General features: G+C 39.0%; 1 protein-coding gene across 3 annotated transcripts in view; it reads right to left on the minus strand.

Moving 5' to 3' along the window:
* Cdk14 (cyclin dependent kinase 14) overlaps positions 1–24,103 on the minus strand; it is a 472,739-nt gene that overhangs the window by 327,299 nt on the left and 121,337 nt on the right. For 2 of the 3 annotated variants that reach the window (XM_028781762.1, XM_028781763.1), the window contains 2 exons: positions 23,683–23,928; positions 7,471–7,565 (listed from right to left, as the gene is read on the minus strand). In XM_028781762.1, coding sequence (XP_028637595.1) covers positions 7,471–7,565; positions 23,683–23,928 — 341 coding nt within the window. Of the gene's footprint in view, positions 1–7,470; positions 7,566–23,682; positions 23,929–24,103 lie in introns of those variants that run through there. The other variant, XM_028781764.1, reaches the window with a different exon arrangement.

Genomic DNA, 24,103 nt, shown 5'->3' on the forward strand with positions numbered 1-24,103 from the left:
ATTATTGTAACTCATAAGGAAGATGAGACTTATATTACTTCAAGATTCACTTATGTAACTCTCGGGCATATACCCAAAGGAAGCTTCATCCTACCACAGTCACACTTGGTCAACCAATTCAGTTCTACTCTATTTATAGTAGCCAGAAATTTGAAACCACCCTAAATGTCCCTCAACAGAAGAATGGATAAAAAAAAAATGTGGTACATACACACAATAGAATATTACTCAGCCATCAAAAAAAAAAATGAAACCACGATATTTGCAGGTAAATGGATGGAACTAGAACAAAATCCTAAGTGAGGTAACACAGTCTCCCCAAAATAATATAGTATGTATTCACTTATATGTGGATATTGGCTATTAAGTCAATGAAAAGCATGCTACAATCCATACAACCATGGAGGGAAGGTATAGAGTAAGGGACTAAGGGGAATAGATTTTCCTGGGAAAGGGAAGTAAAATAAGTATTTATGTGTTGTGGATTGTTGTTTGCTATTTTTCTGGCCCCTCAAAAAGAGTGCCTGTACCCAGGTGAGGTCAGATGAAATCTTAATTAGTCAGATAAGACTAGAGCCTGTGATTGGGCAATGGAAGGAGGGAACTGAGCTGAAAGATTTAGAGAGAGGAGAGAGAGACGGAGAGTCAGAGAGATGGACAGAGAGAAGATGGAGGAGGAAGAAGATAAACCAGATCCACGTAGCCTGAAAGAGCCACAGGCAGCTATGGATATCACAGAAGGACAATAGAGTAATGTAGGATGCATTTGCCCTATTTAGGTGTGTAGCTTGTGTTTATATCAGTTGAGTTTTGAGTTTTTTGTGTGGGCATTTGGGGGTGGGGTGGTTGAGGATTCACTGTTATAAATCAGGCTGATAAATTACAAGCCTCTGGAGTTTTCATTTTACAGTGCTAGGGGTTTAGAGCCAGCGGTAGCTAGCCAGTCTCACCAGGCTAGCCACAGGGATAGGAAGACTTGGGAGTGTGGAGAGGTCTGGAGGCAGGCTAACCAAGAGAACTTGGGAAGATCATGGCTTGCAGCTCCCAATTGGAGGAGGGAAGACCATGTTGCCAGAGCACAGCCGGCTTTAGCATGGATTATTTTTTAATAATTACATGCTACATTTATGGATGAATGACAAGGGTACTGGAATAAGCAGGGAAGGGGAGAGTGAGAGGGATCAGAGAGAAAATACAGGGAAAGATAGCTACGGTTCAGGGCTATGTGACAGATGGTGCTGAACCCTAATACAATACAGAAATACAGTAGATTTCTAAAATATATACATATATGAAAGTGATCTAAATGATATCACTAAATAATGGGCAGGACATAGCTCCAACAGCCCATTTCTTCTCACCCAGTGAGACTTCTAGTGCTGGGAATGAGTTACATATAGTTGAATGTTAGCAAAGGGATCCCAAGGGAATCTCTAAACAACCCAGGCTGTTGCCAAGAGAGGAATTACAGGATCATCTCCACAAACTGACACCAAGCCGCCATTCCTAAAGAAAACACCTACACACCTCATTGAACATGGAGAACTCTATCTGGTACCTACCTAGCACCTTCATGACTATGGGCTAGAGTCTTGATATAGAAAGGCACTCCTAACACTTCCAAAGCAGAAAATATAAACATCAACCCAGCAACAAATCTTCAATCACCATATGTCCTGTCTGCAAGATGTGCCAATACAACTGTGGCACAAAGCTTGTGGGAGTAACCGATCCAATATCTGATTTGAATGAAGGCCCACTCCATTATATAAAAGTGACACCTGACACTTCTTTTATGCCTAAGAATCAGAGATTAGATAGCCGAGACATCTAGGATAAAACTAAATACCCACTGCTCCTCTAAAAAAGAAAAATTTTAAGTATCAATAAAATGACTCCTAATGACGTTCTGTTATACTCATAGACCAGTGCCTTATCCAGACATCATCAGAGAGGCTTCCTCCTGCAGCAGATAAAAACAAATATACAGACATTTTGCAGAATGTGAGACACACTGGAACACTTTACCCTAAACTGGATGTCTCCATTAAAAAGATACTCTCTCAGGGATCAGGGAACTCCATAGAAAAAGAGGCAGAAGGTGTAAGACCCTGAAGGGGATGGAAAACAAGGCCCTCTGAGTCAACAAGATATGCATACACATATGAACTCCCAGAAACTGAGGCAGCATGCACAAGGCCTGTACAGGTCTGTACCAGGTAGGGTCCTAGAGTTGAAAGGAGAAGAGGACACAAGCCTCATCCCTACCCTAGAAGCCATCTCCAGTTGATAACCACTTGCAAATGAAAAATTAGTTTTCTCCAAGGGCGTCTCACTGGGGAAACAAAGTACCCTTTTTTCTTCTTTTTTTATTGGATATTTTATTTATTTATATTTCAGATGTCATCCCCTTTTCCCATTCCCACTCCCCAGAAACCCCCCCTATCCCATCCTCCCTCCTCCTTTTGGCTTTTATACCATTTTAATTACATGCAAGTAGTAAGGTCAGTTCTAGGTTGAGGAACTAGCAATACAATAGAGCAAATAATCAAGGAACAAGCAAGTCAATAAACACAAATAGTCAAAGAAAAAGCAAAACAATAAACAAAGGCCCATGATGACTCCCGTGATCACTGTTTCTAAGGGCTTATCATGATGAGCAAAATATCTGAGCCTACTTCCCTGTCCTAGCCCAAAGTCATTTTCATGCCTGAAACCTACTTCTTTGTTCTAGCCTAAGATTTAAATTCCTGCCTGAAATTACTTCTTTGTTCTAGCCTAATGTCAGATTCCTGCCTGAAGCCCATTTCCTTGTCCTTGGCCAATGTCAGATTCCTGCCAAGCAGCCCCAAAAGCTCTTCACATTCCCCCATTTTTTTTTATTTTATATACAAGACTGAGCTTGTCTTAGGTCATTCTGACAAAAAATGCCTTCCTTACCAATTATGGAGTATGCATTATCAAAAGCAGTGCACTTCTGTCTTGGGTTGGTAAGGCTCTGTGCAGAATGTTACCTGTCCTTGGCTTACCAGCCTATCAAATTAATAACTATGTCTGGGGGCCCATTTTCAGTTTCAATTCATGTATTTTGGCTGCCAACATGTTTATGTTATTAAAGATAAGGTTTAACATGATGGGCAGGAATAAAAGTATTCCCAGGACAAAAAGGGCTAGCATGATCAAGCTAACTATGCCATTCTTGAAGCTTGACCAAAACGGAAATACTGACCTCAAGCCATGTATAATTTTATCAGAAGTATCTGCAGCATCAAAGCTCAGCAGAGCAGCATTGTTTAAATTCATAACCTCACTATGCAAAGTTAAAATATCCAGAGAGGTGTTAGAATTATGCCAAATACCCCTGCAAGTGTCTTTAAACTTTTTCCTAATTATAATGACTATCGTTGTAAATTTTAGAAATAACACAACTCCGTTGGTATTTGGCATGATACTTGAGATAACGCCCTACTCTTAAACTCTGAACCTCCTTCCTATAATTTGAATAGGATAAAGAGCATCAATCTGATGTTCCAAGTGCCTATGTAAATCCTCTTGTATACTCAACACATTAGTAACATTTTTTTTTGCTAAATGATTAACAAAAGTAGCTGTCTTAACTCTTTATGTCAAAGCAATTGAAGAGGCAGTGATGCTAGCAATTAATGTAACTAAAGTTGTTATACCATCAACAATCAAGCCCACTACCCTCTTGCTTTTGCTTAAAGCCTAACTTATTTCTTCTAGTACTTGCAAGCTTTTTTCAGAAAACCAAGTTTCTGTAATACTCAGGGCAATAAAACAAAAGCTGGTTGATAGAGCCCCACACCAGACATACCAGGTTTCAACACACTAACACAATTAGAAAGTTTACAATCAATGCAACTTACAATAAATACTGTAGAAGAAACAAAAGTAATTTTAACTTGACAATTAAAAGAGCCTTACACATGCACTAACACTTGTTTGAAATCCAGATCCTGTCCCAATTTTATCTCTTGCTAACATAACATCATAGAGACTGCTCTTAAGACTAGGCTTCACATTCAACAGTAAATGGCCAGGAGAAAACAAACTCAACAGCATCTGTGGAGGGACCTGTATCTTAAGTCTCTCTCTATCTCCCCCCCTCTCCCTCCCCCTCCCCCTCTCCCTCCCCCTCCCCCTCTCCCTCCCCCACCCCCTCCCCCTCTCCCTCTCCCTTCCCCTCCCCTTGCCCCTCCCCCTCCCCTTTCCTCTCCTTCTCCCTCTCCCTCTCTCCCCCTCTAACCTTCTCTCCCCCTCTCCCTTTTTCTTTCTCTCTCTCTCTCCCTACCTCTCTCTCTCTTTAATTTTAATCTTTTAAATCTTTTCTCTGTTTCCCCCCCCCCAGGTCCTTGCACATATATTATAGCTTCAGGTTTGCAAGCTTTATAGAATTCCTGAATGTACTAATGAGTGGGCCTATGTGCCTATATCTGTTTCTTATGCCTTTTCTTGAGCTCTTTTATTTTTCTTATGTTTGTTTTGTTCTATTCCAGTGTGTTTGTTTTTATCTTATTTATTTTATTATTATCTTTTTAAGAGTCCTGGTTGTTTTCTGTTAAGAGAGAAAAGGGGTGGATCTAAATGGAAGAGGAGGTGGGAGGTGGAGGGGACTTGGGAGGAGCAGAGGTTGGAGAAATCATAATCAGTATACATAAAAAGTAAGTTTTCAACAAAATAAAACAGAAAAAATTCTAATAAAAGCTCATTAAAAGGATTTTTTATCTCTGATAAAATGATGGTATGATTATTCAGTCACTAACCTTTGTGTAGAAAATTCATCCAAATTGAAACAGTCACTTCCAGATGGAGAGGCAGGTTCATGAGACTTGGGGAGTTCAACCTCTATAAGTTTTCAGAAGTTCCTCAAACCAAAAATCATTTCACAAGGTTCCTCCAAAGGGTCATAGAAGCTGTAAACAGTTCTAAGGCAGAGGAAGATCTGAACTTTCCAGCTGATTGCGAGTTTGTTAGAGACACTCAGGCAAGGAAGTTTTCAGGATTTACCTAATCTGGGGTGAGGTGAGCTTTTGGTGAATAAAAAAATGTCACCCAAACTCCTGTAACTTATCCTAATAAAGTAATAAAGCCACTGGCTTTCAAAAAAGTCAAAATCCGTCCTTTGATCTCAGGATAGGAATGAGACAGGGAGAATGTGAGAAAGAGAGAAGGAGGTGCTTCTCTGTGTGAAAGTACATTATGCCAAAGTAGACGAAAGAAAGAAAGAAAGAAAGAAAGAAAGAAAGAAAGAAAGAAAGAAAGAAAGAAAGAAAGAAAGGAAGGAAGGAAGGAAGGAAGGAAGGAAGGAAGGAAGGAAATAATAGCTTTGTGTTTTAAACTAAATTATTTGGGAAAGTTGGAATAAATATTTATCAAAAGGATGTCAAGAACGATAATATGTTTGAATATAGATCAGTTGGATTTTTTCTAAAACGTAGACGTCCTTCAGCAGAAAAAAAAAGGAGAAAGAAAATATGCTACATTTACACAATGGAGTATTGCTAAGCAAGTTTTTTTAAAGGTCATATGAAGGTTGCAGACAAATGACAGAAGTAGAAAACAATTATTCTTAGTAAGGTAGCCCAGACCTAGAAAGAGAAATATGGTATGTATTTGCTTACATGTGTATATTAGCCATTAAGTAAACGATAACCAAGCTATAAGCCATAGACCCAGGGTCTAGGGTGGACACATGGATTTCCCTGAGAGAAACAGAATAGATTTTACAGGTGGACTTGGGGACATGGGGACTGGAACAGAAGTAGCAGGTAAGGAGGAAGAGAAGAGGTAGGATAGATGGAAAGAATACACAGAGAAAGAGGTCCACTGATGGAAGATACAGAAATCTAGTGCAGGGTAAATTTCCTAAGATATATGATAATCCTAATCAGGCCTCCTAATAATGAAGATGTGGAGTCTCAACTGAGCATGTGCTGTCACCAACCAAGGGTTCCAGTACTGGAAATGGTTGCATCCACTTGAATTGTTGGCCATGGTAATCCCCAAACAACACAGGCTGATACTAAAATAAAGGGTTGCTCTTTCCAAACTGACCGTGGGACACCACTGGCAAGTACAACACCAACATTGAACATGGAATACTCCAGATGGTGCCTCAATGGAGCCTTCACCTCAACATTCTAGTGACTTTGATAAAGGAAGGTACTCTGCAGATTAGCAAAAGAGAAACATAAATACCAACTCATCCATGAAACCTTTGTCCTACAATCTGTCCTGACCACAAGATATGCTAGGGCAACAGTACCACAAAACTTGGGGAAATGGCCAACCAATGTCTGATTTGACTTAAGGCCCACTCCACCATGAGCCAGACCCCACTCCTGACACTGCTTTGATGACCAAGAACCAGAGATTAGATATCCCATATACCTAGAGTAAAAGTTGCCCTTAAAGAAAACAAAATCTATCAACAAAATAACTCCCAGTGCCTTCTCCAGTCATCATCAGAGCAGCTTCCTCCTGAAGCATAAGGAAAGAGATGAAGAGACCCATAGCCAGACATTACATGGAAAGAGAGAGAAAGAGAGAAAGAGAGAGAGAGAGAGAGAGAGAGAGAGAGAGAGAGAGAGAGAGAGAAACTAAATGGAATGTCTCTATTAAATCCCCCCTAAGAGCTCCAAAAACCATGGAAGAGGAGGCAGAAAGAGTGTAAGAGCCAGAGGGGACAGAAGACACCAGGAAAATGAGGCCTTCTGAATCAACAAAACAAGATGCATATGACCTTACAGCAGGCACACGCCAACACAGGTCTGTACCCAGTCCTCTGAATATAAATTATGGCTTCCAGTTTAGTGTTTTTATGAGATCCTTGAGTGTGTCAATGACTATGTCTCTGACTCTTGTGCCTGCTCTTGGGAACTTTCCCCTCTGTTGAGTTGCCTTGTCTAACTTTGATGTGATGGATTTGCTTCATCTTATTATATTATATTTTATTTTGTCTTCTTTTGTTGTGATCTCTAAGAAGTCTGTTCTTTTATAACGAGGGACAGGAAGGGGATAGATCCCAAGGGCAGAAGAGGTAATGAGGAACTGAAAGGAGTAGAGGGAGGGGAAACTATAATCAGTGTGAGAAAATGATCTATTTTAATAAAAGGAAAAATGAAAGAATAATAAACAAATACTAAAGCATCATGAGGAATTAATTACTTCATTCACCAGAAAATAATTCCCATTTGAGTGCTCTTACTCCATTGAGAAAAAGTAAGCAAAGTTAGGATGAACCAGAGAAGTCCGAAGAGCAACCTGCCACCAAGAAAACCACTTCCACTAGCTTCTAGACTCATTTGAAGCAAGCTCACAGGAGCTGAAAAACCAAGCAGCAGGAAAATATACTATGTAGTAAAGTTGAATTGTTTACAAATACTGTTACATAACATTGAGAACAGATACACTGCACATAGGATGCATTCCTGAAAACATTTAACTTACTTGCTTTTCCCTTTGTATACTGTTGCATAAGATCCTTCCCCTAGCTTTTCCAGTTTTTCATATGAGTCAGCTTTTCCAAATTTAGGACTTGTTGGCTAAACACGAAACAGAGGGAAAACAAAACAGATTGTATCAATGTAACAATTCGCTGACACTGGATAAATAACTTTTCAATATAAGAATATTTTTAAGACAACACAATAAAGTCCTAGTACAAATTCAGAACATAAAACAAACACATGTAGAATCAAATTTACCCATAATCAAACCAAGGGAGAGCTAAAAATATTTTGACATAGCCTTCGCCCAGGGCTGCCTTGCTGGCAACTGCTTTTTCATATAGATGCCATCACATTCAATATACATGTTTTATGATCTGTGTTCACACATTCAATATATTATGAGCATTTTCCACATTATGACATGATCTAAATTAGAGATTAATAAACTATATATGCAGGTCAAACGCAGCATACATTATGTTTTTATGGACATAGAATAATAGTTGTCTTCCTTGCTTCAGTAGTTGGGAAGACACCAAAAGAAGAAAAATTTGTGACATATGAAAGTTGTACAAAAATAGCATTTTTATAATCCATAAAGTTTTATTAGAATGGTCATCTATAACAAAACTATAGATACAACACAAATTATAGAAATGATAAAACTCAGAACCTAATGTTACTCTTACAGTAAAGCATGACTGTATATTTAGTCTTAAAAACATTCCTCCAACATACTTAAACAGTAAACCAAATAGATAAGGATACATCATTCAGAGATAACTGATCATGCTAATCTTACATTATAATAGGTCAGAGAAAATATTAAGGACTGACAAATGAGATTACATGAAATTGATGCACATCTGCCCTACAAAGGAAACAAGCATCAGAACGAAGAGGCAGCAAACAAAACGGGGGAAATCTTTGCCAATTGTATATGTGATAGAGGATTAACATAGACAATAAAGGAAGACCTCAAAAATTAATCATGAAAAATTATCTAATCAATAAATAGGTAAATAAATAGAACTGTTCTCAAACATAGAAATACAAATGTATTTAGAAACTGTTCAACATCCTTAGCTTTCAGGAAAAGCAAATTAAACAATGTTGAGATGCTGTCTCACCCCAGTGAGAATGGCTATCATAAAAAAAGACAAAATATGCTGACAAGAACATGAGCCAAAGAGACCTTACACACTGTTGGTGGAGGTGTAACCTAATGACCTTACAATAGAAGTGATGAACTCACAATACATATCTGCAACCCACCCACATCATCAGCAACAGATTAACTTGATAAAAACCTGGTTCATGAACACAATGAAATTTTATTCAGCTATAATGAAGCTGCAAATCATAGCATCTTCAGGAAAATTGATAGATATTATCATTAATATGACTCTTTAAAAGATATGTAAACAACAATGATAACATAAGCAACACAAGTCAGACTCAAAAATACAAGAACCATGTTCATATGTGGACACACATATTTGTGTGTGCATGTACGTGTGTGCATGTACGTGTGTGTGTGTGTGTGTGTGAACCCATGAAAAAATATATACACTAATGTGCAGTTTGTGTGTGTGTGTGTGTGTGTAAACCCATTTATAAAATATACGGATCTTATGAACGTGAAAGAGAGACTATGATGGGGAGGGGAAGGGGATAAATGGAGAAAGACAAAAGGGAGGAAAAATACTATATCACATGTTTTCCCTCATGCAGAATTGAGATTTGGTTATACACACACTCAGGAAAGCAGAGGGGAGACTACTCACACAGAGAATTAGTCCATTGAGATTACAGGGCAGAGTGGTAGGGAGGCTGAATTAAAGAAAGCACAATGATACAAACAATGAAATGTCACAATGACATCCATTACCTCTATGCCAACGATAACAATGAATTTAAAATGAAAGGAACAAATATGTTCTCTCGTCTCCTCTCCACTCCGAATGTGACACAGTAACCAAAAGTACACTTTTTAAAAACTAACAATTTGTGGCCACAAAGAAAGAAATTATCTAATCAGACATTTTGAGGAATCTTGAATGGTATAATGTAATTAGGAATAAATGTTCAGAGAAAGATCCCCAAATTAATAAGAAAATGCTAGATTAAAATTACAGACCTTTAAGTATTCATGAGACTGGTCAACACAGGGAGGACACTAAGTCTTCCTAAGAAAGGTAAAAGGAGACTTAGTCTTATGAAAAGAGGAAAGAAAGTGCTCACTGTTGTCTTTGGGCTACAAGTACAAAGCAAAGGCTCCCTTAGCCAGCATCTATAGAAAGGCAATGGAGGAAATATATTCAAAACCCTTAGTCATCAGGAAAATGTAATTATGCCTAATGTTATAACTATGACTTTTCCTTTATAATTATTTTATTTTAATTAAAATAAAATGACATCATGGCCTTTTGATGCCATCAACAGAAACAAGTGACAGAACAGAATAAGGTGACAGTGGTTCTCAAATAAAAATATGAGTACGAATCGTAAACTCACAAATCAATTCACACAGTCAGGAAAGATGAACCCATGAAAGAGAAGCATAGGGCTTAACGGGCCAAGGAGCTAAAACTGCAACAGACGCAACAGTGCAAAGGCAAGAATGGCTCTGAAGTTACTGTGTCTTTGATGATACTGACTCGGTATAATAAGACATTTAACAAGTAATGAGTGGAACAAAACATATAGTTGAAACAGGAATAAACTCAGGTTTAAACAAAATTCTCCCCAGAAACTTCAAGGAATGACAGACTGAGTCTACACAGAAAAAGCAAAAAGAGAAATACCAATAGCCTCAAAATGGCAAGCAATATTTTAAAGTGAAGTGACATGGCTGGGTGTGGTTGAAACGAGAAAGTCAGAGGCAGACAGACCTCTGTGAGTTCACTGTGAGTTCCAGGACAGCCAGGGCTATAGAGACCCTGCTTCAAACAAACAAACAAAAACAAAAACTAAAAAACAAACAAACAAAAAATGAAAACAAAGGCAGTGGCTTTGCATCACTAATACTGCACTGAAAATCCTTGCTGAGAGATATCAATACACTGCAACTTTTAGCACCTGAGTCAAATATATTAAGGAATTAACTTCCACAGTTACCTCAACATACGGCTTGGCTGAAATAGGGTAAGAAGGTCAAGAAAGCAAGGAGAAGAGAAAATCATGTTAAGACTTCTTGAAGTAATTAGAACAGAGTGTAGATATTAATTAACTCCAAAGTCACAAATTTTAGTATTTTTCCTACATCTTCAAAAGCATTTGCTACATTTTTATAAGTAAGATGTGTATGTCTTAAATACATTGAGAAATGAAAGGAAAATGTAAGGAAGAAAGTAAGAAGGTAAAGAGAGAAATAAGAGGAGAAATTCTCCAAAAAAAAAAGAAAAGAAAAATAACATACTAAATAAATTGCATCATATAAGGAGAAAGTTAAGCCCAGCCACATCAAAGATTACAATAAACATAAGTGGACCACCTTTGACAAATAAAAGTTCACAGACTTGTGAGGTGTGAGGACTCAACAGTATGCTATCGAGTAGATTCAAAAACACAATAAGATTAACTGAAAATAAAGGAGGGAAATCCCTCAAATGTTTATTTGTGTTTCCAATGTATTTGTATAGTCTGTTTGTGTGCACCTGAGCTTTATCAAGACTGGAAATCAACCTCCTGCAAGTAAGCTTTCAACTTGCTTCCATAACAAAATCTCATTCTGTTCAATCACACAAAAACAGATTTGCTACATGTAATGAAGTACATTGTTGTTTGGTTTTTGTTGAATGTTAACAAATAGTGCTGTCGGAATTGCTTGTCCAAGGAATGAAATTAAATCTCCACTTCTAACCTGTACAAAAATCAATTCAAAACACATCAAAAAATTTCACTTAAAACCTGAAATGTTTAAAATGTTAAGGGAAAACACTTCAAGGTACAGGCATATGCAGGAACTTTTTGAATTGGATGCCAATAACTTAGAAAATAACACCAAAAATCAACAGTTTGAGTGACATTAAATTTTAAATCTCTGCACAGCAAAGGAATCAATCACCAGAATGAAATGACAGCCTGAAGAATGGGAGAAAACCTGTCATCTACTCCAGACAGAGTTACAACCTAGAATATGCAAAAACCTGCTAAAATCAATCATCAAATAAACAGGACAAAGAACCACTGTCCTGCTTCCCAGATATTCAGAATAAAGCTTCCCAAACACATCTGTACAATTCCTCTGCAATATGCTATAAATTCCATAGGATATAAATGCCCAGGAATGGTAGGTATAACTGGGTCACAGGACAGTTCTGTTTGCAGCTTTTTGAGAAACCTCTAGAGTGGTTCACTCTCACTTTTCCTCCACATCCAGACCAACATGTGCTGTATCCTTGACAATGGGTATTCTGACTAGGGTGATATGGCATCAACAAGTAGTTCGAATATGAATTTTTGTGATGGTTAAGAACGTCAAATATACATTTTTAAATTTTCCTAGCCATTTGAATTTCTTCTTTTAAGAACTCTCTGCTTAGTTTCATAGCCCAATTTTTAATTACATGGTTCATTTTCTTGGAGTATAGATTTGTGGGGTTGTTTATTTGTTTGTTTGTTTTTGAGTTATTAGCCCTCTAGCAGATGTATTTATTTTCCTCTATTCTGTGAGCTCTCTTCACTCAATCAACAATTTCCTTTACTCTACAGAAGCTTTTTAGTTTCATGAAATCCCTTTTGTGGACTGCTGGTCTCATTTCCAGAGGTACCGGAATCAGAATATCATTGCCTTTGCCTACATGTTGAAATGTACTCCCTCCTTTTTCATCTAGCAGTTTCAGGGTATTGGGTCATATCCAGAGATCTTTGATCTATACGTAGAGTTTAGTTCAGGGTAAGACATAAGGATTTAGTTACATTCTTTAAACACTGATATCCAGTGTTTCCTGCCCCCTTTGTTAATGAATGGGTAAGGAAGATACAGTATACATACAAAATGGAATTTTATTCAGCTATAAACAAAAACAAAATAATGGAATTCCAGGAAAGTGGGTGAAGCTTGGAAGTTTTATACTGAGGGAAGGGACCCAGGTCCAAAATCAGACACAGCATGTTCTCTCCAAGTGTGTAGCCTAGCTTCTGCTTCTTAGCTTCAAGTGTGTAACATGGAGCATCTCCAGAAACCAGGAATTCATAAAAGAGACACTGGGCAGGGCACAGGGAACCTTAAAGGAAGAGGGGCAGTTTCACAGAAATGAACATGAAGAGGGTGGGAAACTAGAAACACAGGGGTTCAAACAGGAAGGGGTGGGGAGACAAGAGTGTGGGAAAAGAAAGAATCAAAACAAGGGAGGTATGAGAAGCCATAATGAACCCTGCTAACTGGTGACGCAATTAAAAAACACAAAAGATTCGGCAAATATTGTCTAAGACCAGACAGTGCCAGTCTCAGAAGTAGTGAGTCACTGAACAAAATCCCTAGTACCAAGTGTGGGATGCAGGTTCATGAGATTCCTCTTGGTTGCCCACAAAAACCTGATGACAAGATCTTACTGCTGAAACATCACAAGCCCTGGGTGCAAAATACAGATGGAAACTCCCTCTCTGCTGGGTAGCTGTTGGGAATCCTGGAAAGTGATGAATGATGCTCTCCAGTCTGTTAGGGGAGAAAGAGCATCAATGATCTTACCCAGGTAGGAACTCTATGAACCACAAATCCAACCTGTCAGACATGGTGTACCCAATTGGTACAACAGTGGCACAACTCTTGTGGGGGGTAACCAACAGCTTCCTGGTTGGATTTGATGTGTACTCCACTGGAGAAAACTCCAGGCTTAATGCTATAAATCTGGTCAAAAAATGGTGGTTGAAGATGACTCAGGCCCTAGGAAAGGGAGAAAGTACCTTCTAAATATCTATATTTGTACTCACATCCAAAGGTTAAGGATGCTTAATCATAGAACCCTCTCTTTGTAGTGAGTGAACATGAATACTGAGATCCAGGGCTCCACAAGAATACTGAGAATACAGGATGATAAGAGATTTGCAGCACCTCATGGGGTGCTTAAAGTGAACCCCTTAAAGGGTTCAAAAAGACTGTGTAAGGCAGGACTGAAAGAATGTAAGATCTGGAAGATAAGGAAAGGATTGTAAAAAGTTGTCTTTCAAGCAGGCCAAGGCCATGGCAATCATGAATTCAAAATGGCTGTGCCCACTGGCATTTGATCTATACAAATCAGACCCACCAAGCAGTCAGCTGTGAATGGAGAATGTGCTCGCCAGGTACTACCACTTAGTGATAAATTCTTGTTGTGTTATGGGAGAAGGGAAGACTGTGCCCACTGCTGAGCTCCCCAGTCTCTGTAGTTTCACACCCAGGTTCATAGACATACAGTTACAGTCCTCCATTGACCACAAAATGGTAAGTAATGAACATATAACAAGAGCTGTGTAGTGAAGGGGAGTGGTTGGCTAAGATGAAAGGAAAATAAGAGGAGGGGGTAACCAGAATGCAACATGTGTGTGTGTGTGTGTGTGTGTGTGTGTGCATGCATGTGTGTGTGTGTGTGTGTGTGTGTGTGTGTGTTTAAAATTGCCTAAGACCAAAATTTTAAAAGAGAGAAATAATCAATATGTATTTGTAAAGAGGTTCAACATCCTTAGCCGTAAGAAAAATGCAAACTAAAATAATTATTACATTCCCTCTCACCTCAATCTGAATGGCTACTACTAAGGAAAAGGACATTTAATGCTAGCAAGGATATAAATTGTAAATTGGTTTACTTCTAGTGAAATCAGAGTGGAGATTTCTCAAAAAAAAATACACATATAACCACTACTTGACCCAGCTATCTCACTACAATGGGATACATACACATACCTAGAGCACATCCTTCATCCACATACATACACATACATACACATACTTGCATCCTTCTACAGAGACACTAGCATGATGAACATGCTCATTGTTTCTCTACTTATAATAGCAAGAAAATGCAATAACACAGATATCCAACAACTGATGAATATAAAGAAATGAGGAATATATATACAATGATATATCCAAAAAGAAAGATGACAGATCTGGAAATTATTACATTAACAGAGTTGATCCAAACTCAAAGGACAAAACCACATACTCCTTCCTATGTAGAGCCTAGCTTCTAAGATTTAGATGTGTATATTTACTTGGGCATGAGTGCAGGTAAAGATCATGAGACTAGAAAGGGGCTGTAAGAGGAGAAAGTGGGCTCTCCGGAAGGGTGTGGAGAGGGTAATAGATTCAAGTGATAAGAACTCAGACTGGCATGAGCTGTGGGAGGAGGGAGAGGAGGAAAATATCATAATGAAACCTGTGACTTTATATTAAATAAATAAGTAATAAAAGTAAGGACTCAGAACACCTGACAATAAAATGTGATCCTTTGTTTAATTGGAACATCTCAATGTCATCTCAAGGTGTCAGCTCTATATAGTTTACAAGTTTAAAGCAGTCTCACTAAAAATTTCAATGACGGAAGTAAGATGTGGTAGTCACATCTCAGCACTTAGGAGGCAAAGGCAGGCAGATCTCCCTGTGTTCAAAACTTCCCTGGTCTACACAGTGAGACACTGTCTTAAAAACAAACAAACAAACAAACAAAAAACCAATGATGGTGGAAAAGAAGTCGATTGGACAATTGGGATGCCGATTTCTTTCCAAGTGTATAGGACATGATCAGTAAGTTGAAGTTATATACATACTAAAGAAGATGAGTAAGGCAAACTCTCCTTCTTATTTTTAATATTGATCTAAAGAGAAGTATATTCTTAGTCTCAAATATTAAACATGCATATCTCTAGTTGCTGGCTGAGCATCTTTACAGGCAGAGTGAACATGTCAAAGACAGCAGCACAGACTGCAAAGAAGCTCTTAGGATCAATTACTCAATCTGCCACAAACTTGAACACCATAGTAACCCATTTCTTCAACAAATCATCCACTGAGGACAATTCCACACAGCCACACCAAGCTCCATAGTTACATGTCGCTAAATTTTTAATGAAGTACAAACCCAAAATAGAATTCTTGTCTTCAGAGAAATCAGAAATAACTAGGGCCGTACAACACTTTCGGCATCATTTACTCTAGTCTAACCGTAGAAATGGGACACTCTCCCAGAAAGATGACTTTCCCAAAACTCTCTGCTCAGTTTTAATTAAACACATTTTTTTCTCAAAGCAAAACTCGTCGCTTTAATCTGTTCCCATTCAGCACACGGTACAAAAAAAAAATAGCAAAATCTGGTAATTAACAATATTTTAAGAAAACACCCTAACTCATAACAAAGCATTGTCTTTTCGACATGGCTTAGTTTGTTAGAGGTGTCCAAATGCTGCAGCCTGGGTAGCATCAACAACAAAAATGGTGTCTCCCAATTGCTGTATGCAATACAGCAGATCAAGACAGCGGAGGCAGGTTCAGTCTCTGCAGAAGCTGCTCAGGGTCGGCCATCTCCTACTACTTCTCAGCCTGTGTTACCTCTGTAGTGTCCCTCCCTGGGTCATAAGAACACCAGATAACTGGATTAGGTAACAGCCCAATGACTATATTTTCACTCAATCCCCTCTTTCAATGGGGTCTGCGGTACTGTGGTTTAGAATTTCAACACAGAGATTGGGGGTAAGGGGAGATTCAATGCAGGCCACAGAAAACTACACAGACTGGTGATAGATGAATATACTTCAAATTTTAATACAGACAGGATGGGAGTTGCAGAGGAGATCCAAGTCGTTTTATTTTTTCTTTTTAATGAGATTTTGTTTCCATATATGTTCAGTTACACATTACACTGAAGAGCTTTTTACTTTTTCTCTTCAAAAAATATACATAAAAATCGTGTAAGATGCGATGGGCATTTGCATTCAGAGCCGCCTGACTAGCCCCGTGTGGGTTATGTTCTCCCTCATTCTCATCTCCAGGAAACAGCTTGAGCATGTCACACTTCGCCATCACCCTCCTGAGCCCAAGTTTGAAATAGAAATTGTCAAACCTATATTAAACTTCAGTATAAAATGATCTTCAATGGAGAAAATATTGTGTTCACAGTTCCTCTCTAAATCATTTTAAATCAGAGTGGAAAAAGCTTCGAATTTGCTTTTGGGCTCCTTTCACAATGAATCTGAGTTGAAGAAAAAGGTAACTGCAGAAAACACCCCTCTGCTCCTCTCAGGGCCTATGTGGCTCCTACACGCTGAGGAAAGGACAAGAACCACACGAACTGAAGGGAGAATGGAGGCCATGTTTTCCTCTCTTGGAAGAGGCACAAATAACTGACTAAACATTGTCATGTTTCACTCTTCATAATCTGCCATGAATATGTAACTGCATTCAAATAAGACACTAAAAAAACTGCACAGGGAAATCTTTTAAAATGTTAAAGTTTCCATGTTTTATATAAAAAAATCCCATCTTCTTCACAAGAAAGAAAATCAAGCAAAGGAAGATACTAATGGCACGTAGATTTCTTTCTCTAAGTAAATGGATTTAGATGTATCAATCATTGTGGCTAAAGTACATTCTATTAACACTGCAATGGCAGAAAGTTAATACTTTGCCACATTTTGCAGTAAAACAATCAACTATTTGCCTTGTGGAACTATCAGACATTGTGGAAATACAGTATAATTTGCGGATCAATCATACAGGCTTCATAAGATGAATCAAAGGCATGTGATTCCTCTCTAAAAACAGTTCTGGTCTATGAAAGAATGGTTCTTTGGAACAGGGTATATACGAGACAGTCTGAGCTTTGAGGATTAGAGTCTCACAAGTGAGTATCCTATTTTCAGCATGGAAAAGTAGTCTGATGTGCAATTATCATGTATATAAATAAGGAATCCAAATGCCAAGTGTTTAAAGAGGCCAAGAGTAAAACCCCTCCGATCAAATGAACAAGACCAAGAATACTCTATAAGGAGGGGGTCCTATTTTTAAATTAAAAGGTCAGGCATTTCATTTGCCTTTCTTCATACAAGGTTATTATTCTGTCCTGTTTAAGTAAGACACACGATCAAACCAAGATGCAGTCGCCCTGAGCATTAGCTTTGGCTCTGCAACCTCAGGTGCACAAACGGGCGGACACAGCCTTCTGGGACAACTGTTTCCTTCTTATCGCTTCTCTACTTAGAGAGGATGCTTGAAAGCACCATGGTGACTTGGAAATCCAGCTGGCTAATGTGCAATTGCTAACAGACACTCCATGGAGACATTGAATTTAATGAGATAATGTTAATACATTTTTCAAAAACAGAATAGAGGTGCAAAGGACTGTCAATTGTCTGGCTCACTGGAGGGGAACATTGGTCTCGGTAATGGAAAGTGTGGGTACTGCAGCTGAACAGTGCTGGCCCACGCTGCCACTCAGGAGGCAGGACCTTAGCGGCTCCACTTCATTGCTCAATAGAGGTAACACACAGCAAACATACAAAAGGCTTGCCTGTCAGCCTTTGGTGTCTATTATCTAAATTTAATCCTGATGGACACATTGGGAGATTGATTCTATTATCTATCCTCATGTGGACATGAAGAACGTAAGGCTGGAGAAATAACAAAACTTATCAAGGATTCTGTAGCTACTGGCAGAACTAAAATTAAAGTAATTGAGGAGGAATGAAAATCTCTTTCCTTTATTACTACTGCCATGGTAAACACAGTTCCATGGATTGAATTTTCACCCAAATGGGGGAAATATTAATTATGCTTAGCTCGACGTTAGGCTGAACTCTCATTCCTAGAACTAGGGGTAGGTAGTTGTTTAAACTTCATCATTATAAACGCATGAATGGCCCTTAATGTATATGTGCACATTCCACACTGACTTGATGGAAGACTACTCCTCAGTAAGAATGAGAGGCTGTTTGTCTGAGGCTGTGGAGAACTCCTGTGTCATCAGCCTTTCATCTCTCCTGACAAAGTACCTAAGATTCACAACACAGAAGAGGAAGGCTTTACATGGATTCATGGCTTCGGTTCAAGGTCACCAGACTCCATGGCCACCTTTTGGCCTGAGATGGCTCAGTTCCAAATGAGAACAGCACATATCAGAAGGTCTCCTTACCTCATACATAGCAGGTGGGATTGGGGCAGAAGAAAGAAGATGGGAAGGGAGAAGGGAAAGAGGGGAAAGAAGAGAAAGAAAAGTGGAAGATGAGAGAAACAAGAAACAGGTTAGGTAGTCCAAACAATATCCCTTGAAAGTCACATGACCTAGTTTCCCTCGTCTAGGTCCTACCTCACAAGGCATGGGTAATGAACAAGTCTTCAATGCACAGCCTTGGTTAGGCAGCCATGTAAGATCAGATACCACCACTAACTGCAAGAAAACCATGACTAAGAACTGTTGCAGTACTCTGTGTTGCTGCATGGGTATTAGAGTCAGGGATGGAAGGGGTCAATCAGAACTCTGTAATCTCATAACAAACTCGTAGACCGACACTCGCTGCCAGTCAGTTTGGTTTTTCCTCGAACCCCTGAACAGGCAGACTCTTATCTCTCAATAGTTTTGCTGCATTGCTAAGGCAATTCACAATTCATTAATAGACAACTTAATAGCAAAGGTGATCTAAATGCTGGACAAAGGTATGAATCCAAATACCAGACATGGAAACAAGATGACAAGGAGGTTTCCTTCGGCGTGGGGATTTTTTTACTACCAGCAGTAAAGCAATGCCAAAAGCATACTATCACAGAATGAGTCTGTGTCCAGCCTTATTGCAAACCCATACCTTCCTCCCCTCTCTCCAGAGTTGACACTACCTACTAGGGAAGGAAGATTTTCATGGTATGCAGTACTTTGTAGAATGTATGCAGAAACTCTACCTAAACATTCAATTTTTGGAAAATAAGTTCTGTTCAGCCTCAGCAGATGTCAGCCCTAATTAATAAAATACCTTCTAACCTGAGCCACCAAGACAGTCTACCTATGGGACTCCCAACAGCTACAGCTCATAAGAGAGTACTGATAGGCTGGGCAGAAAGTGACAGCAAAGGCCAGTGAGTGCTCAGAGAATCTGTCATAGCATTAAATACTACTGGTAGTGGAGAAAGCAGCTACTCAGCAAAATGTAGTGAATGGACTATCAAACACCTTTTTAAAATATGTTAATTGTTATGATTTTATATGCTTTATACTATGCCTGAATTTTAATATGCCATGATCTGGGGAAGGGGGACTACAAGTAGACAGTATAATAGCTTCTTATACCAAGGTAGTCTTTATTACTGGACTTTAGCTGCTGATCCTAACATAACAAACTATAGCTTAAACACACACACACGTGCATGTATGCATGCACATGCACGATGCACACATATAGGCACACAGGAACACACATGCACATGAAATGAAGGTGTGATTATGGTTTGCAGTGGTTTTAGTTTCTGGGGTTTTTTTGTTTGTTTTGTTTTGTGTGGGGCTTTTTTGGCTTTTTTGTTTGTTTTTTGGGGTTTTGTTTTGTTTTTTGTTTGTTCGCTTGTTTTTCTTTGTTTTTTGGTTTTTTTGTTTTTTGTTTTGTTTTGTTTTGGGGGGGTTGGCTTTTTGTTTGTTTTGGGGGGTTTTTTGGTTTTTTGTTTGTTTGTTTGTTTGTTTTTCTTTGTTTTTTGTTTTGTTTTGTTTTGTGTGTGTGTTTTGATTTGTACAATACTAGAGATTAAACACAGGGCTTTATCCACGATGGACAAGTTTTCTGCCCTTGAGTCACATCCTCATTCCAAGGTGTGGCATTTTAAAACAGTTTCTACTGTTTTAAAACAGTCTTATGTATGTCTGAAGTCTCAGGGATTTAGGTAGGCTCTAGTCTTTCTTTTGTGGAGTATTTATACTACGTGTAAGAAATAATCATGTCCTCATTGTAACAGGAGGTGTAGGATCACACTTCATCAAGTTGTTGTTTCTTCTCAACTCTACTCTTAGGGACAACTCAAACTAACCAGTGTTTTGAAATATTGATGAGAAGAAGATACAGTTGAGATGCTGTACCAGGGCAAAGGGTGCTCTTAGACTTTGCAACCACAGCTATATCAGGAAATGCTTCCAAAAGTAACAGAAAGCTGTGCCAATGGTTTTCACAGGGCATGATTTCCTCCGTCGTCACAGGTATAAAATGATCTTACTAACACTCCTGTAGAGGGTGAAATGAGGTTATCTATCTTGCCAGATATGGACAAATGAAAAAATGCAACTATGGGGTAATAAAAGCTAGACATTTAATCATTGTACACTCTACTTTCTGTATTGCGAGCATTCTGTAGTATGAGTAATATATCACCAAATGCTATCTATTAATGTAAGCTTAAAATGTTAAGTAAATGCATCCATAGATACAAATGTAACAGAGGAAACTCTCTTTGTGTATTCCTTATTATCCCATAAGTCACCAGCTGTGCCTAATGCCATTTCTTTCTGTCACTGCTTCTGAACCTCCTCGTTCCCTTGGACCTATTGAATCTACCCTGTGCAGAATTTACTCCAATACTTTCTATGTTGGGTAGGAAAGTGCGCCAAATTGTCATTCTAGCCTAGTCTCAAAAGAAAGCTTAAAGTCCACCTAAATACCCTGGGACGTCCCTGCACTCTCCCGGCTCTCCTCCATTACGTGAGCCATCGAGGGCTGTGTGCTTATTTGAGATACTTTCCTCCGGTTCAGTTTTACTCTACCAGTTTCTCTAATTATATAATGAGTTTCAAAATGTATGACACTACCATCTGCCCAAATTTTATTATATTTGATCTTTTAAGGTAAGTCACTTGCAATAACAAAACTTTATGAGAGAGAAATACCAAATACATCATACAGGTGGGCCCAGGCTAAAATTGATAAGGAACTAATTCTTTATTGACATTTATAAATGAATATTCAAAGCACACAACTTATGTTTATATTACAATTTATGCATTGAGTTCTAAAACTGCATGACTCTCAATAGCAATAAAACACTTGCAGCAATCAGATCTTGTTTCCTAAGTGTCACTCTCCAGTGGTGGTGTGGGTACCCTCCCCCTCTGGTAGTAATGAGCCAGCCCAGAAGGCATGAGAGCTGACCCTGCCTCCTGCTGATGGCAGTACTGGGTTGCCAAGCCAGAGCAGTGCTGAGGAGCCTCTCCAGGTGGTGCAGATAAGGGAGAATTAATTGATGGGCTGACAGACTCAGCTTCCACCAAGGCCCAGATCCAGTCCTCTGTGTTGTCCCACCCTAACTCATCCATCTGTGAATGCTTGAGGCATGTAAAAGGAACAGTCCTGCTTCCCAACGCTGCAGGATCTCCATGACACAGGGAAACAACGGGATGACTGGGAAGTGTCCTGATGAGGATTCAATGTAGATGGTGTCACAGAAGCGAGAGATCTTGAACCAGACCAGTGACTAGATTGCAATGAACATTGGCAACTGCAGATACGTGGGCAAGGTGGTACACTGTGGGACACACGGTGACATACTACAGCTTCCACAATGAGATGTTTTCTATGCTTTATTTTGTTGGTGGTGTTTGCTCTTTTGTTTGTGTAGGATTTGGGGGGGAGGTTGAAAGAGTGAGGAGCAGATATGAGGGGGACAGGAGATGGGTGGGACTGGGGTACCTGTTGTAAAACTCTCAAAGAACCAATAAAAAGTTAAAAATGATAATAACAATTTATAAAAGCTTTTTGCACTTACAGGAACAATTAGAACAACAGCAAAAAAAAGAGAATTAGGCCCGTTCGCTGTAGCTAGGAATCCCAAATAACATACAGGATAGATGGTCATTTGATTTGAACTCAGGCAGCACTTTTTAGTATAAGATCGCCTCATTACAATATCTAGTACAATAATTTCTACAAATCAATCATACATATATGATAACGGGTTAACTACATAGAACTACATACAATTCTCAACATGGTAGGATCTTCTCTCAACAACTCTCAACTTCTTATATATAATACTAAAATGAAGCTTCTCTGAGAAATTAATGGTAGAGCTGTGTCCCAAGCAAATCCTCCTTATAGTCACACAGTAAGGTTACAGGAAAGGACTGGGGGGGGGCACACTCCCACGCTTCAGAAGTGTGGAAGTCACATTACTTTGCTTGAGCGTCATTACCACTAGCACTGCTCAGCAGCTCAGAGCTGGACCTGAAGCACAGGGACTACTGAAGCCGCTCAGGGGCCTTGCTGGGTTTGCTTTCATGAAAACTTGGAACTCCATGTTTTTTCAAATGACATGTGTTCTTACCAAGATAACAGAAACCAAGTTCCCTTTACATTTCCCTCTCAGTTTTAAAATCTTCAGGCATCCATGTCAAAAGATCATTAAGTTTAGGTTAAATCTGAAAATTATTCCATTTCAAAGATCACAGTATACTTTTACAATGCTAAATGCCAGCCAGCCTCTGGAAGTATGGGTTCTGGTTGCAATTTTGTAAGTGAAAAAGCAACAAGCAACTTGCAATTGAATGCCTCTTCCATAATGGGAATGTTGAAACTGTCCCCACCCCAGGGGCACTGACAGAGGTGACACCTGTGGAGAGCAGTGAGCTCATCTCACATTGCCAGAGCCCTAAGGACTCCCCACCTCAAGAAGGAGGAAATGTGAATTTCTAATTTTGAAGGAACCCAAGGATTCTGTTATAGAAAACAAAGGCACCTTGGCCAAAAGGCAAGAATTGGCTTGGTTTCCAGCTTAGGAGTTCCTAAAATGAAGGCGTTTCCCTTTGAGGATCAGTGCCTTGCTGTTAAATTCTAAACTATTGCCATTGGAAACAAACCATGAAACCCTCGTGAACAATGTCCATTCTTGAAATGCTGTGTGAATCTGCTGATTTAAAACTTCCCACAACATCTCTAAGAGGCTGAAGAGATTTTTAATGATAAATTCGTCTAACTCCAAAACAATCTTATTTTTTAAAAGAAGAAAAAAGTGGGAAGTGTTTTTTTTTTTTAAGAATAAGTTAATTTAACTTAAGAATAAGTTAAATTACTTCATTCATTTGCTTGCTGGGTACTCTTAAATCAAGAGTCTGCTTATAGCTTTCTCTCTTCCAAAATATTCACCCTCCCTGGGAGAAAGTGCATAAAACCGCACTGCGAACACCGCCTGCTGTCTTCCTCGGTGTGTGGGCCTGAAGAAGGCTAGTCCTTCTGTTTACTGCCTGATAAATGGGAGGGAGAAGGCTGTACTTACCGAACTGGGGCTGGAGTGCCGCCTAACTTTAGGTGACTCTTTGCCAGCAGAGGAGGATTTAAAGTTAATGCAAGCATTGTTCTCAGAATGTACCCTTTTGACTTGATTGGCTGGTTTCTCAAATGGGTCAAAGGTGCTCTGTGTCCTCTGAACTCTGACTTTTTTATCTTCAGGAATTGTGTCCAGGTGCTTGATCACTGAATCCATTCCCTGGCAGTTCCGTGTAGACATCTTTGTGACACATATCTGGAAAATAAAAAAAATGAACTGAGGACTCTTCACTGAAACATCACTATCACTAAACAGGCTATTTTTTTTTATTCCAGTGTTCACTTCAATTTTAAGAAATACCAAAAAAGCCTACTATATTATTCTGCATAAACTCAAAGAAAAGGTACTTATCTAAAACCAAAGGAAAACA

The sequence above is a fragment of the Grammomys surdaster genome, unplaced genomic scaffold, assembly GCF_004785775.1.
Source record: "Grammomys surdaster isolate TR1022 unplaced genomic scaffold, NIH_TR_1.0 543, whole genome shotgun sequence".
Lineage (NCBI taxonomy): Eukaryota > Metazoa > Chordata > Mammalia > Rodentia > Muridae > Grammomys > Grammomys surdaster.